The sequence below is a fragment of the Ranitomeya imitator genome, chromosome 1 (assembly GCF_032444005.1).
Source record: "Ranitomeya imitator isolate aRanImi1 chromosome 1, aRanImi1.pri, whole genome shotgun sequence".
Lineage (NCBI taxonomy): Eukaryota > Metazoa > Chordata > Amphibia > Anura > Dendrobatidae > Ranitomeya > Ranitomeya imitator.
In genome coordinates this window covers 611,360,833-611,375,653 of record NC_091282.1, presented here as the reverse complement: position 1 = coordinate 611,375,653, position 14,821 = coordinate 611,360,833, and the positions used below count along the sequence as shown (strand labels likewise).

Sequence of the window (14,821 nt, the reverse complement as noted above, 5' to 3'; positions counted from 1 at the left end):
AATGAAGAAACATTATGTAAAGTAGTATAACCTGTGTCGAGGGGATTTGTCTTCACCTGGCACAATGCTTCATGGCCTCTCGTCACTTGGATGAAGGTTCTTTTTTTTGGAAACAATGGTGATAGCAGGATGGCTACATCTGGTGTGTCCATCAGTGGGAGCAATGCCCGGTGAGGAGGGGAGGAGGCCCCCGCAGGGGAGAGACGGGGAGGTAAGCCAGAGTAACAGGGCATCTGGACAGGGCCACAAGGATGGGGATAATCATTGCCAAAGCTATGCCAGGACATCAGGGAGTGTGGGTAGAGGGGCCACAGCTTAGAGATGGGGAGGAGAAATTGAGAAGAAGCAAAGGTCATAGCATCTGTAGCATCGGGAGGGATGTTGCATGATGATGTTTTAGTGGAAAACGTGATGCACAGGAGTCACAATACCAACATATGGTGCCAGCAGGGGGTGAAGTAAAGCAGAGACATGGTTATCCCAAGGATGGAATGAGCAAAGCAAGAGAAGAGATGGAAGGGCAGTTAGTGACAACACAAAAATGGAGCAGATTACACTGATGTCAGCAGAGTGTCTGCTCCTGTAATTTACTACCATACCCAGAAAATGTTCTGCTAAATACTCCATCATAGACCCTGCGGGACCTATGTCTCACTGCAGGCGACCTGTCTGACCAGGGGACATCAGAGCAAAGTGGTCACCACTTGGGGCTGTAGCACATTCAGCAGCCAGAGCTGATTTCAGAATTCTGCCAGTGACAGCTTATCACCATCACAGATATGTGCACTGATTTGTCTGTGGTCCCACAATGCACTGCTGTCTAGTATCAGGAAACATAAACTGCCCAGTTTTACACACAAAGGGAGTTGTGTTCTTTTTAATTCTGACAACATGTTATCTATCATGTGCTTCTCGAACATGTCATCACCTGTTTCTGGAGTTCCTTGTTATCTTGTAGATTGTGAGCCTTTGCGGGCAGGGTCCTCACTCCTCCTGTACCAGTTATGACTTGTATTGTTTAAGATTATTGTACTTGTTTTTATTATGTATACCCCTCCTCACATGTAAAGCGCCATGGAATAAATGGCGCTATAACAATAAATAATAATAATATTGCTCCTGTCCCCTACCAATATCCCTGGCCCTAAGAGTTTACAGGTGTCACTGAGAAGTGTATCATGCTGTACTTGTGTGCGCAGGTTCTTACCTTGATGACCTCTTCGATCTCCTCCGTCTGCCAATCCTCGTGTCCAGGTCACTGCTGCAGTTGTCATGGCCTGCTTGTCTGGGATTTCCCAATACCTGTCACCTTTATTCTTGATCCTTGGCAGGGTGTTAACCAGGCTGTACTGTTTATGATCTGTCCAGGATGGTATATTTGTATCTGTGCCACTTCTACCGGCTGGACTCTTGGGGCGCTGTGACCCTTGAGTCTGGTTGTTGGTTTCTCCGATGGTGTCATCATGTGTTGTGAGAACCTGCTGACAATCTTTTGGTTCCCTGGCTCCACTCAGAACCTGTCCTAAGGGTGATGGATCAGTGGTGGCCTCTGCTGAGGTCATGCTTGACAGCTCTTCATAGACCTTTATCTGCTGAACACTCATCTTGTTCAGTGTGTTGCGATATCTCAGTTCCCGAAAGGTAGTGACTTCCTTTGCTGCCTTTAATGGGTGAATTTGGGATTCTAGAATTCCATGATCAAAAGCAGTGGTCGTCAGTTCATGCATAGGGGGATGCTCAGTGTCGGGGGAGAAGGCAATGAGCCAATCACTACGGTCTCTTTTTGGTTGTGAAGGCAGCTCTCCCCCACTCCTCCGCCTCCTCATAGCTAACTCATGGAATGAAGTAATAGTTTTCTTCTTTGGGGTTGGCATGGATGTGTTTTCTGGGAAGGGTAATGCTGGCAGAAGGTCCTGCTCCTGGGACCACTGATCTTGGCCCATTTTGCTTGTTTGGCTTTCTGGTTCTGTGATGGTATCACTGTCCAAGGTAGAACACCCCGATTTTTCTATGAGGGTGTTACTGTTACTATCCAGTATCGAATCAGAGTCCCAGTCTATAAATGGTGTATCGTCTGCCTCCATGTTGTTGTTTGTGATCTCTTGGTAGTAGGTCTCCAAAAGGTTGGAGTTGGGGGTTGTGTCCACTTTTAGTGGTGAATGACAGTACAGACCGTTTGTGGCCACATCAAGAGGAATAATATCTGGCTGCTGGTCTGGGGTGTCCAGGCCATCCTGAGAGTATTCCTTGTAATACATGGAGGCTGGAGAATCATCCAGAGTGAAGTCTGATGAGCTGCTACTGTCGGTGGAAGGAGAAGAGAGAGATAGAGGACTCAATGGGAGATCATCAGGGGACAGGCACTCATCACATATGATTGCCTCCAGATCTTCCAAGGAGCTGTACTGTAAAGACTCCTGCTTTGGGTGTTGTTCACAGCACTGACAAGGCATTGATGGGTCGTTCGAGTTGGGGTCCACCTCTTCTTTGTTTCCCCACTTGTGGTGACATCCATCTTTCGCTCCTGTTCCTTGGTTCATGGTAGTATCAGTCACTTCTGGGTGTATTGATAAATGGACACCAAGGGACACATGCTGTAGGTGGACATAGTTCAGATTACTCAAAAGAGCTTTTCTAGAGGCCAGCATTGTGAAATCTGTTCTTAGTGCTTGTTTACAATGTGAACATGAAAGGTCTTCAGATTGGTAAAGCGACCAGGAGAGGTCTAACTTCCGCTGTGGATGTAGTCATCAGTCATTCAATCTTGCTTCCCATAGTCGCCAAGCACCCATTGCCCTAATGGTTTCCTGTGGGTGATAAGAACCAGGAAAGTCCAAGATGAGGCATTAACTCCAAGAAACCGTAAGGGTTAAATACTCTACACAACGAGGACAAGACGACACAATCACCAGGTATCCAGAGACAAGATGTCACAACTCTGTTGTTGGGTGTCCTTCCATGTCCCTAACGCTGGGGGCGCCCTAGCTCTCCCTGTTCCCCTGATTACTTATGATGGTGAAGACGCCGGCGCCACATACCTTGCCTTAGCTGCTGAATCCGTCCTCAGTTTGTGTCCTTCTACACCCAGGCGAGAAGGGAGTAGTAGGGTACCGCAATACACCAACCAGACTAACAAGGTGATTCAAATAAGGATAAAGGAAAATACCAATCATACAAAAATACTCATGCAAACAACAGAGGTAAACACCGGGGAGTGGAAGATGGGGCAAAACCAAAGTAGGAGAAGGAGAGGATTTAGCGCACACCCAAAATCTAGCAACAGTCACCGATAAATCCACCAAATGCCTTCTCAAGCAACAGCCACAAACCGCCATCTCCTTGCATGCAGCATAAGCTATCTCTGCCAATTGGTGCTAGCCAGGGCCCAGATTATATAGGAGATGGGAGTGGCCAACAGTGAATAGCTTTAATGTAGGAAAGCTTCCAAGAGCTCTAAAGTGAGCAGATTAACCCTCGCACTGCTAAAATAAACCTGCACCGTTTAATATAAAGATGAAGTACTTCTAAACAGTGCAGGAATAGGAGAAATTAGATGCTTCTAGCTCCTCCCTGTTGTGGTAAACTCGTTATACAAGAAATTTAATCCACCATATCCACAAAACAGGTCACTGCCTACACCATATTACCTAGAGGAACATGGAGTCAGGCTATTGTCCTTGCTTCCCTAGTCTATTCCAGTAGACCTGTCCCCCAGAATTGAAAGCCCCGATCATGTATAACACCTTCCTGTAGTCTAGTTTGTCATTTTTGGGTTGTCTCAAGTTAAGGTCACAAATTTCAAAAGCCAAGTACTAATAGTAGACTTTACACTGCTTGCTGATTGCATATGAAAATGTATATTTACTAGCGTTATATCCTCTCTATTTCCTCTTGTGTCAGTCCACACAGCGGTTTTAATCTTTTATTCATGAATTATAAAGCTTAGCTTATAGATAGTTACACCAGCCACTCTCATGCCTTCAAAGTGCCACCCTACTCACCGTGTGTTTTGCTCTGCTCCACCCAATACCTGACCATCACTCAGTTGCCTTGTGCTGGCTGCGAGTAGTAGGGGGCGTGGTCGAACTATGCAGGAATTTAAATCCACCCTGTCCTGCAGAGATTTGCTTCCCCTGTCTATCACCTGATAGCAGGTGACATATCAGGCAGCTCCATCCTTTCTTCACCTGATCATTGGTTCCTAGTCTGCTTGCACCTTGTTTAAGGGTATCTCCATATTTTATCTCCCGTTATCCATCTAGCCTGTTTACCTACTCTGCTTGACTTCTTTTCTTGCCTGCCCCAACTTTGGACCATCTGACTGCTTTTGTCTCGCCTTCTTGTACCTTGTACCTGTGCTGCTGGTCACCTGCTGCAGTCCTGGGCACTTCCCTCGAGTGGTACCAGGTGTGTACCAGCAGCCCAGCCTATCTTCACTATCAGAGGCCCTAGGGAAGACTCAGTAGACACTTAGTTACGGCCCCCGGCTCGTGGAGCAGTGGGTTTGCCCCCCACCAGTGTTATATTAAGGTTGGGCCATGGGCCCCGCTGACAAATCAGGCCCCAGGGATCCCAAGTCTAGTGTACAATATAGCATGAGGAGGTCCACTCTCAGCGCTAGCGTCAGGACCAGCTGATGCAAGTCATCAATATGGTGGCAACCCAGCTGCAGGGTCTGTTTGTCAAAATGTCCACTCTGCCTTATGCTTTTATCATGTCTGGCCAACCCTCCTTTTGAAAGTTAACCTCTCCAAAGGAACCGCCTAATGTTCCAGTTTCTGGTGAAACTGCCAAGCTCCAGCTTCCAATTCAATCTGGCTACAATGGAGACCTCAAGGAAAGCCACAGCTTCTTCAATCAGTGTCAGATTAATTTCACACTCCCCTCTTTCCACTGGAGCAGACCAAGATAGCGTTAATGGTCTCTCTGCTGCCTGGATAAGCCATGGTCATGGCAAAGCCTACTTGGTAGCATGAAGGTCCAGAGACCCGCAATGATGGCAGGTTCCTGAAGATGTTCTGAGTGGTATTCGAGGTTCCAGTCCACACCTCTGCTGTTTTGTCCCTGTTGTCTTCTAGGCAAAGCACGGAGACCGTCGCCCAGTATGCCTTATTCTTCTGTCCTTTGGTGGCATAGCTGGCTGGGAATGAATAGGCCCCTATGGCCACCTTCCGGTAGAGCATATCTGGTCATATCAAGGATGAGTTGGCTGGCAGAGACTTACCATCTTCGCTGGATGTCCTTATACACCTGGCCACTAGGATTGATCTTCACTTCCACGAGTGAGCTCTTGAACAAGCTTCAGCATCTCCTCATGTCACCAGACCACACATATTGGCTCCAAATTTCCAGTTCCCTTTGCTACGGAAGTCACATCACCAGCAACTGAGCTGATGCTGGTTGAAGAGGCCAAACTTTCTGTTCAGGAGTGACAGCAAAGGTACAGAGAAAACGTTTCTATGTAATGTGTAGGCAAGGGACATTTTGTTCACCAGTTCCCAGTGAGACCAGGAACCTCCAGCATCTAGGGTTGGCTGGAGAGACTGGAGAGTAATTGCTCTCCAAAGCTACTGACTGAATTTACCTTGACCTGGCAGGAATAATCCTTATCTGCTGCTGCTCATCTGGATTATGACGCCTCAGGCAACTTCAATCATCTGGATCTGGCCCATCGAATTCAACTCCCTACTCAACAACTGGATCATCCCCTGGCTGTCGCCTTTGTTGATGCACAACTTGTGGCTGAACCTGTTTGATTCATCACGCTGGCAGTCATGCTGTGGATTGGAGCCCTGCCCACTGAGATTTCCTTCTACATGCTACCTAGATCTGTGAACTCCATTCTCGTAGAACTATGTTCGCTTCGTCTACAAGCTCCAGTTATTGACTGGTCCTCCAGTCAGGTATGTCATTGGGGACAGCACTGTGTTTCCAACTGCCTAGCCAAGATCATGCCCAAGACTCCACCTCCTGTGCATTCAAACCTCACTTCGCTGCCCATCCATTATTGTGCCTTTTCAGACACCATCTGTGAAAAGAAGGCCGAGGTCCTGCCACCCCACAGACATTATGACTGCCTCTTAGATCTCTTACCTGGCACTTCACCATCCCAGGTCCCATGACTCATCCTGTGACTTGAGCCATGTCTGAATACATCCAAGAGAGTTTAGCCAAAGCATTCAAACCAGGAATTGAAGCTCGTGGGAGATAATTTGCATATTCCTGGTGCATTCTGGGAAGAGTGGGGTCACAGCGTGTCTGAGGATCTTTTGGTGTAGCTGGATCGAGCTGCTTGGAGGAAATCATCAAACCAGGAATTTAGTCTCGTGAGAGATAATTTGCATATTCCTGGTGCATCCTGGGAAGAGTGAAGAGTCACAGCGAGTTTGAGCACCTTTGGGTGTAGCTGAATCGAACTGCTTGGAGGAAATTGTCAAACCAGGAATTGAAGCTCGTGGGAGATAATTAGCATATTACAAAACTACAAAAAGATGCCCGATTACAATCTATTTTTCCAGACCCCCAAAAACTGTGTTTTAGGCAGCCTCCAAATTTAAGAAGCATCATTGTCAGAAGCTCCCTGTCCTCTCAAACAGCTGCAGGAACCATTCCTTGCAACCATTAAAAATGTAAAACTTGTCCATTTATAATAACCACAGACAAGATAAAGATCCCCAACTCACATCAGGACTACAATATCCCAGGTACTTTCAGCTCCATCACATCTATTGTGGTGTATTTAATTATTTGTACTAAATGTACAACTGGGGGGGAGACAGGACAAAAACTTAGAACAAGAATGAATTCTCATCGCCACACAATAAGAGAAAAAAGAATGGACCTACCGATAGCAAAACATTTTTGTTTCCCCGGTCATAGCATCATGGACATGAAATTACTTGTTTTAAAAGGTAATTTCAAATCTCAGAAAGACAGAAGAATCTGAGAGTATAAACTCATGAGGACCTTGGACACACTCAGTGCAGGAATGAATGTTTTGCATGGATTTATGTCTTTCTACATCAATTAAGGAATTTGCTTTTCAGACCTTCTGGGGTCATCACAACAAAGAACCAGACCCATTCAGAGAACCATAAAACATTGAGACTTCCTTATCTATGAACTGTTCCATTATTTATAGCTATCCCTCTCACATAATAATTCTGCTTCATGTCACTTGTCTTATCTATTGCCTTCCTTCTCTCTGTGCTGTGTTGTATATAAGTATGTGATTCTTCAGAGCTTGCTTTATTCTTTGCCTGATGAAGGGACCTGCGTAGTCTCGAAAGCTTGCAATTTGTTACCATCTTTTCTGTTAGCCATTAAAAGGTATCAACCACTGAGGACTCTCAGATCTAAATAATAATATTGTTATACAGCCTTGTTCTGCAATCCCTATGTAACTGCTTTTCCGCACCTTCTTACATTGCCGTGAGCTACATTTTGGGCTTTTTGACCATGGAATGGATTACCTGCATGTTGGACTCTTTGCTAGAGATTGGTTGCATCTTACGAAAACAGGAAAACACACATACAGTGGGTACGAAAGTATTCAGACCCCTTTACATTTTTCACTCTTTGTTTCATTGCAGCCATTTGGTAAATTCAAAACAGTTCGTTTTTTTCACATTAATGTACACTCCATTAATGCACCCCATCTTGACTGAAAAAACAGAAATGTAGTAATTTTTGCAAATTTATTAAAAAATAAGTATTCAGACCCTTTGCTCATTATTAAGTAGAAGCACATTATTGAGCTAGTACAGCCATGAGTCTTCTTGGAAATGATGCAACAAGTTTTTCACACCTGGATTTGGGCATTCTCTGCCATTTTTCATTGCGGATCCTCTCCAGTTCCATCAGGTTGGATGGTGAACGTTGGTGGACAGTCAGTTTCAGGTCTCTCCAGTTATGCCCAATTGGGTTTAGGTCAGGAATCTGGCTGGGCCAGTCAAGAATGGTCACAGTGTTGTTCTGAAGTCACTCCTTTGTTATTTTAGCTGTGTGCTTATGGTCATTGCCTTGTTGGAAGGTGAATCTTCTGCCAAGTCTGAGGTCCAGAGAACTCTGGGAGAGGTTTACATCCAGGACATCTCTGTACTTGGCCGCATTCATGTTTCCTTCAATGACAACCAGTCATCCGGTCCCTGCAGGTGAAAAACACCCCATAGGATGAAGCTGCCACCACCATGTTTCACTGTTGGGATTGTATTGAGTAGGCGATGAGCAGTGCCTGGTCTCCACACATACTGCTTAGAATTATCATCAAAAAGGTCTATCTTCATCTCATCAGACCAGAGAATCTTATTTCTCATAGTCTGGGAGTCATTCTTGTGTTTTTTTAGCAAACTATGCAGGCTTTCATGTGTTTCGCACTGAGGAGAGGCTTCCGTCAGGCCACTCTGCCATAAAGGCCCAACAGGTGGAGGTCTGCAGTGAGAGTTGACTTTGTGGAACTTTCTCCCATCTCCCTACTGCATCTCCGGAGCTCACCCACAGTGATCTTGAGGTTCTTCTTTACCTCTCACCAAGGCTCTTCTCCCATGATTGCTCAGTTTGGCTGGATGGCCAGGTATAGGAAGACTTCTGGTGGTCCCAAACTTCTTCCATTTAAGGATTATTGAGGCCACTGTGTGCTTCAGAACCTTGAGTACTGCAAAAATTCTGTTGTAACCTTGACCAGATCTGTGCCTTGTCACAATTCTGTCTCTGAGCTCCTTGGCCAGTTCCTTTGACCTCATGATTCTCATTTGGTCTGACATGCACTGTGAGCTGTGAGGTCTTATATAGACAGGTGTGTGCCTTTCCAAATCAAGTCCTATCAGTTTAATTAAACACAGCTGGACTCCAATAAAGGAGTAGAACCATCTCAAGGAGGATCACATGGAAATGGACAGCATGTGTCTTAAATTTGAGTGTCTGAGCAAAGGGTCTGAATACTGATGACCATGTGATATTTCAGTTTTTCTTTTTTACTAAATTTGCAATAATTGCAATGTTATTTTCATTCCAGATAGGGTGCAGAGTGTACATTACTGAGAAAAAAAATGAACTTTTTTGAATTTACCAAATAGCTGCAATGAAACAAAGAGTGAAAAATTTAAAGGGGTCTGAATACTGTATACCCACTGTATTTAGTAGATTCCTTTCTACACTCATCAGGAGAGTTTTAACCCCTTAGCGACCGCCGATACGCCTTTTAACGGCGGCCGCTAAGGGTACTTAAACCACAGCGCCGTTAATTAACGGCGCTGTGGAAAAAGTCCATAGCGCCCCCCAGAGGCCGATTTTCTCCGGGGTCTCGGCTGCCGAGGGTAGCCGAGACCCCAGAGAACATGATTCGGGGGGGTTTTAACCCACCCCGCATTTGCGATCGCCGGTAATTAACCGTTTACCGGCGATCGCAAAAAAAAAAAAGCGATCTCTTTTTAATTTCTCTGTCCTCCGATGTGATCGCACATCGGAGGACAGAGAAAAGGGGTCCCAGGTGGCCCCCCAATACTCACCTAGTTCCCCCGATGCTCCTCGTGTCTCCCGGTGGGCGCCGCCATCTTCAAAATGGCGGGCGCATGCGCAGTGCGCCCGCCGGCCGGCACCTGGAGAATCTTTGGGGTCTCGGCTGCCGGGGGTAGCCGAGACCCCAAAGAGCACGATCGGGGTCGGTATTACCGACCCCTGTTTTGCGATCGCCGGTAATTAACTGTTTACCGGCGACCGCAAAAAAAAAAAAAGTAAAGTGTAATTCTCTGTCCTCTGATGTGATCGCACATCAGAGGACAGAGAAATAGGGGGATTCGGGGACCCTAGCATACTCACCTAGGTCCCTGGATCCTCTTGCTGCTCCTCCTGGCCGCCGGCAGCAGAACATGGCGGACGCATGCCCAGTGCGCCCGCCATCTGTCTCCATCTGCCGGCCGGCAGGAGAACAGCAGTTGGGGCTAAAATTAGGGTTAGGGGTAGGGTTAGGGGTAGGGTCAGGGGTAGGGTTAGGTTAGGGGTAGGGTTAGGGTTAGGTTAGGGGTAGGGGTAGGGTTAGGGGTAGGGTTAGGGGTATGGTTAGGTTAGGGGTAGGGTTAGGTTAGGGGTAGGGTTAGGTTAGGGGTAGGGTTAGGTTAGGGGTAGGGTTAGGGGTAGGGTTAGGTTAGGGGTAGGGCTAGGGTTAGGGCTAGGGTTGGGGCTAAATTTAGGGTTAGGGTTGGGGCTAAATTTAGGGTTAGGGTTGGGGCTAAATTTAGGGTTAGGGTTGGGGCTAAACTTAGGGTTAGGCTTCTTTCACACTTACGTCGGTACGGGGCCGTCGCAATGCGTCGGCCCGACATACCGACGCACGTTGTGAAAATTGTGCACAACGTGGGCAGCAGCTGTAGTTTTTCAACACATCCGCTGCCCAATCTATGTCCTGGGGAGGAGGGGGCGGAGTTACGGCCACGCATGCGCGGTCAGAAATGGCGGATGCGACGTACAAAAAAACGTTTCATTGAACTTTTTTTGTGCCGACGCTCCGCAAAAACACAACTGATCCAGTGCACGACGGACGCGACGTGTGGCCATCCGTCACGATCCGTCGGCAATACAAGTCTATGGGCAAAAAACGCATCCTGCAGGCACATTTGCAGGATCCGTTTCTTGTCCAAAACGACGGATTGCGATGGAATGCCAAACGACGCAAGTGTGAAAGTAGCCCTAGGGTTAGGGTTGGGGCTAAAGTTAGGGCTAGGGTTGGGGCTAACGTTAGGGTTAGAGCTGGGATTAGGGTTCGTATTAGGGTTAGGGTTGGCATTAGGGTTACGCTTGGGATTAGGGTTAGGTTTGGGATTAGGGTTAAGGTTAGGGTTGTGATTAGGGGTGTATTGGGATTAGGGTTAGGTTTGAGGTTAGGGTTGAGATTAGGATTAGGGGTGTGTTGGATTTAGGGTTTTGATTAGGGTTATGGTTAGGGTTGACATTAGGGTTGTTTTGGGGTAAGGGTTGTGATTATGGTTAGGGTTAGTGATTAGGATTATGGATGAGGTTGGGATTAGGGTTAGGGGTGTGTTGGGGTTAGGGTTGGAGCTAGAATTGGGGGGTTTCCACTGTTTAGGTACATCAGGGGGTCTCCAAATACGACAGCCAATTTTGCGCTCAAAAAGTCAAATGGTGCTCCCTCCCTTCTGAGCTCTGCCGTGCGCCCAAACAGTGGTTTACCCCCACATATGGGGCATCAGCGTACTCGGGATAAATTGGACAACAACTTCTGGGGTCCAATTTATCTTGTTACCCTTGTGAAAATAAAAACTTGGGGGCTACAATATCTTTTTTGTGGAAAAAAATAATATTTTTTATTTTCACGACTCTGCATTCTAAACTTCTGTGAAGCACTTGGGCATTCAAAGTTCTCACCACACATCTAGATAAGTTCCTTGGGGGGTCTAGTTTCCAAAATGGGGTCACTTGTGGAGGGTTTCTACTGGTTAGGTACATCAGGGGCTCTGCAAACGCAACATAATACCCGCAGACCATTCTATCAAAGTCTGCATTCCAAAACGGCGCTCCTTCCTTCCGAGCTCTGCCGTGCGCCCAAACAGTGGTTTACCCCCACATATGGGGTACCAGCATACTCAGGACAAATTGGACAACAACTTTTGGGGTCCAATTTCTCTTGTTACCCTTGTGAAAATAAAAATTTGGTGGCTAAAAAATCTTTTTTGTGGAAAAAAAAAATATTTTTTATTTTCACGGCTCTGCATTATAAACTTCTGTGAAGCACTTGGGCAATCAAGGTTCTCACCACACATCTAGATAAGTTCCATGGGGGGTCTAGTTTCCAAAATGGGGTCACTTGTGGGGGATTTCTACTGTTTAGGCACATCAGGGGCTCTCCAAACGCGACATGGCGTCCGATCTCAATTCCAGCCAATTCTACATTGAAAAAGTAAAACGGCACTCTTTCTCTTCCAAGCTCTGCGGTGCGCCCAAACAGTGGTTTACCCCCACATATTGGGTATCGACGTACTCAGGAGAAATTGCACAACAACTTTAGTGGTCTAATTTCTCCTGTTACCCTTGTGAAAATAAAAATTTGTGGGCAAAAAGATCATTTTTGTAGAAAAAATGCAATTTTTTTTTTTCACGGCTCTACGTTATAAACTTCTGTGAAGCACATGGGGGTTCAAAGTGCTCGCCACACATCTAGATAAGTTCCTTAAGGGGTCTAGTTTCCAAAATGGTGTCACTTGTGGGGGGTTTCCACTGTGTAGGCACATCAGGGGCTCTCCAAACGCGACATGGCGTCCAATCTCAATTCCAGCCAATTCTACATTGAAAAAGTAAAACGGCACTCCTTCTCTTCCAAGCTCTGCGGTGCGCCCTAACAGTTGTTTACCCCCACATATTGGGTATCAGCGTACTCAGGAGAAATTGCTCAACAACTTTTGTGGTCTAATTTCTCCTGTTACCCTTGTGAAAATAAGAATTTGTGGGCGAAAAGATAATTTTTGTGTAAACAAAAGCGATTTTTTATTTTCACGGCTCTACGTTATAAACTTCTGTGAAGCACTTGGGGGTTCAAAGTGCTCACCACACATCTAGATAAGTTCCTTAAGGGGTCTAGTTTCCAAAATGGTGTCACTTGTGGGGAGTTTCCACTGTTTAGGTACATCAGGGGCTCTCTAAATGTGACATGGTGTCCGATCTCAATTCCAGCCAATTCTGCATTGAAAAAGTCAAACGGCGCTCCTTCACTTCTAAGTTCTGCGGTGCGCCCTAACAGTGGTTTACCCCCACATATGGGGTATTGGCGTATTCAGGAGAAATTGCATAACAAAATTTATGGTTACATTTCTGTTTTTACACTTGTGAAAATAAAAAAAATGGTTCTGAATTAAGATGTTTGCAAAAAAAAGTTAAATGTTCATTTTTTCCTTCCACATTGTTTCAGTTCCTGTGAAGCACGTAAAGGGTTAATAAACTTCTTGAATGTGGTTTTGAGAACCTTGAGGGGTGTAGTTTTTAGAATGGTGTCACACTTCATTATTTTCTATCATATAGACCCCTCAAAATGACTTCAAATGTGATGTGGTCCCTAAAAAAAAATGGTGTTGTAAAAATGAGAAATTGCTGGTCAACTTTTAACCCTTATAACTCCCTAACAAAAAAAAATTTTGTTTCCAAAATTGTGCTGATGTAAAGTAGACATGTGGGAAATGTTATTTATTAACTATTTTTCATGACATATCTCTCTGATTTAAGGGCATAAAAATACAAAGTTTGAAAATTGCAAAATTTTAAAAATTTTCGCCATATTTCCGTTTTTTTCATAAATAATCGCAAGTAATATCGAAGAAATGTTACCACTAACATGAAGTACAATATGTCACGAAAAAACAATCTCAGAATCAGCGGGATCCGTTGAAGCGTTCCAGAGTTATAACCTCATAAAGTGACAGTGGTCAGAATTGCAAAAATTGGCCTGGTCATTAAGTACCAAATTGGCTCTGTCACTAAGGGGTTAAACTAGAGCAATATGGGATGGTAAACATACGGCCAAGAAGAAATATGCAGATAATGAATTCTTTTGAGAACCCTGCTAAGAGAAGTGGAAAGGAAGAACAAAAACAACAAACTCTGAATGAAAATAGAGGAGCAAGAGAAGCCAACTACAAACTAAAATGTGTCTATACAAATGCACAGAGAATGGGAAACAAGGAGAATTGGAGCTGCTAACACAGGAAGAAAAAAAAGACACCCACTAAAGTCCTCCAGGTTTCATCCTCAGGTAATTTTACCTTCCTCTGTCTCTGGTTTACCATATAGGCACCTTTATTTTACCATCACACTGGACATGTATGCATACTTTACCTTGCTATCTAATAGGTCATATAGGAGGCTCATTTACTGTACTTCAGTTACCACGCACCTATACATACCTTACTTTCTTACTTCAACCTTGATCTTTATAATAGTAGTTTACTTGTACTATTGTGTATGGTATTGTGGCTTCCTTTTTACTATTTTGCCTTTTGATATATTGAGGATTTTTTCCTTTCTATTGTGTGATAGTTAGAATATGTGTGCATAATGGAATATATATGCAACAGATAATTTGTGTACTAATTTATTTGTACAACACCGTTCTGTGAGGATCATTAATATTCCCTGGTGTACCCACCCAGTTTTCTCTGTACCTGTGGTATTTGTCTTCCTTTTGTTAAATAATTATTTTATGAAGTTGTTTAATAAAAATTACTATTTTAATTGATATATGGCTGTGTGTAAAGCTCCATTTCTTCGGTGTGTGAGGCAGTGACCGGTGTTACATGTAGGAGTTGCTGTGTGTTTCCCCAGGATGCGCACGGAGGTGTATTGAGGCCATGGGAGTGCATTCCAGTAACAGGCATAGCTGTGATTGCAATGCAGAATAAAAGTAAGTGTTAGTCTTGGGCAACCTATTTGTCCAAGGCAGATTTAAGAAAACCTGCTGGGCTTTCGTGTTTTGAATTGGTCTACAGTATAGTAGTGGTATAGTCCGTTTCATTCCGGGCCAGGTTTTCCATGTGGCTGAAGGCCACAGATTCAAGTTAAAAACCCCGCAGTATAGGATTTGGGTGTGTCAGGTTCAGTGTCAGTCTAGTGTTTGCAGGATTGCAGAGCAATCGGCTCTGCAGGGCTCCAGAGCTGCACCTGTGTGAGTCCACACTGGTAAGTGGAGCCAAACAGCCAAGGCAGCTGGAAGGCCTGGCAACCACAGTGTACACAGCGGTGCAGTCATCCACGGCAACTGGTCTCAGAAATGGACTGGCATATTTATCAGCTGCAAACTTAAGAATGTGGTTCCTGGCTGGGA

At 45.1% G+C, this 14,821-nt stretch overlaps 1 protein-coding gene across 1 annotated transcript in view; it reads right to left on the bottom strand.

The window, feature by feature from the left end:
- Positions 1-14,821, bottom strand: part of RUSC1 (RUN and SH3 domain containing 1) — a 126,042-nt gene that overhangs the window by 11,597 nt on the left and 99,624 nt on the right. Inside the window, exon 2 of the mRNA XM_069769486.1 lies at positions 1,208-2,807. Within this exon, the coding sequence (XP_069625587.1) occupies positions 1,208-2,648 (1,441 nt within the window). The 5' untranslated portion in view covers positions 2,649-2,807. The remainder of the gene's footprint in view (positions 1-1,207; positions 2,808-14,821) is intronic.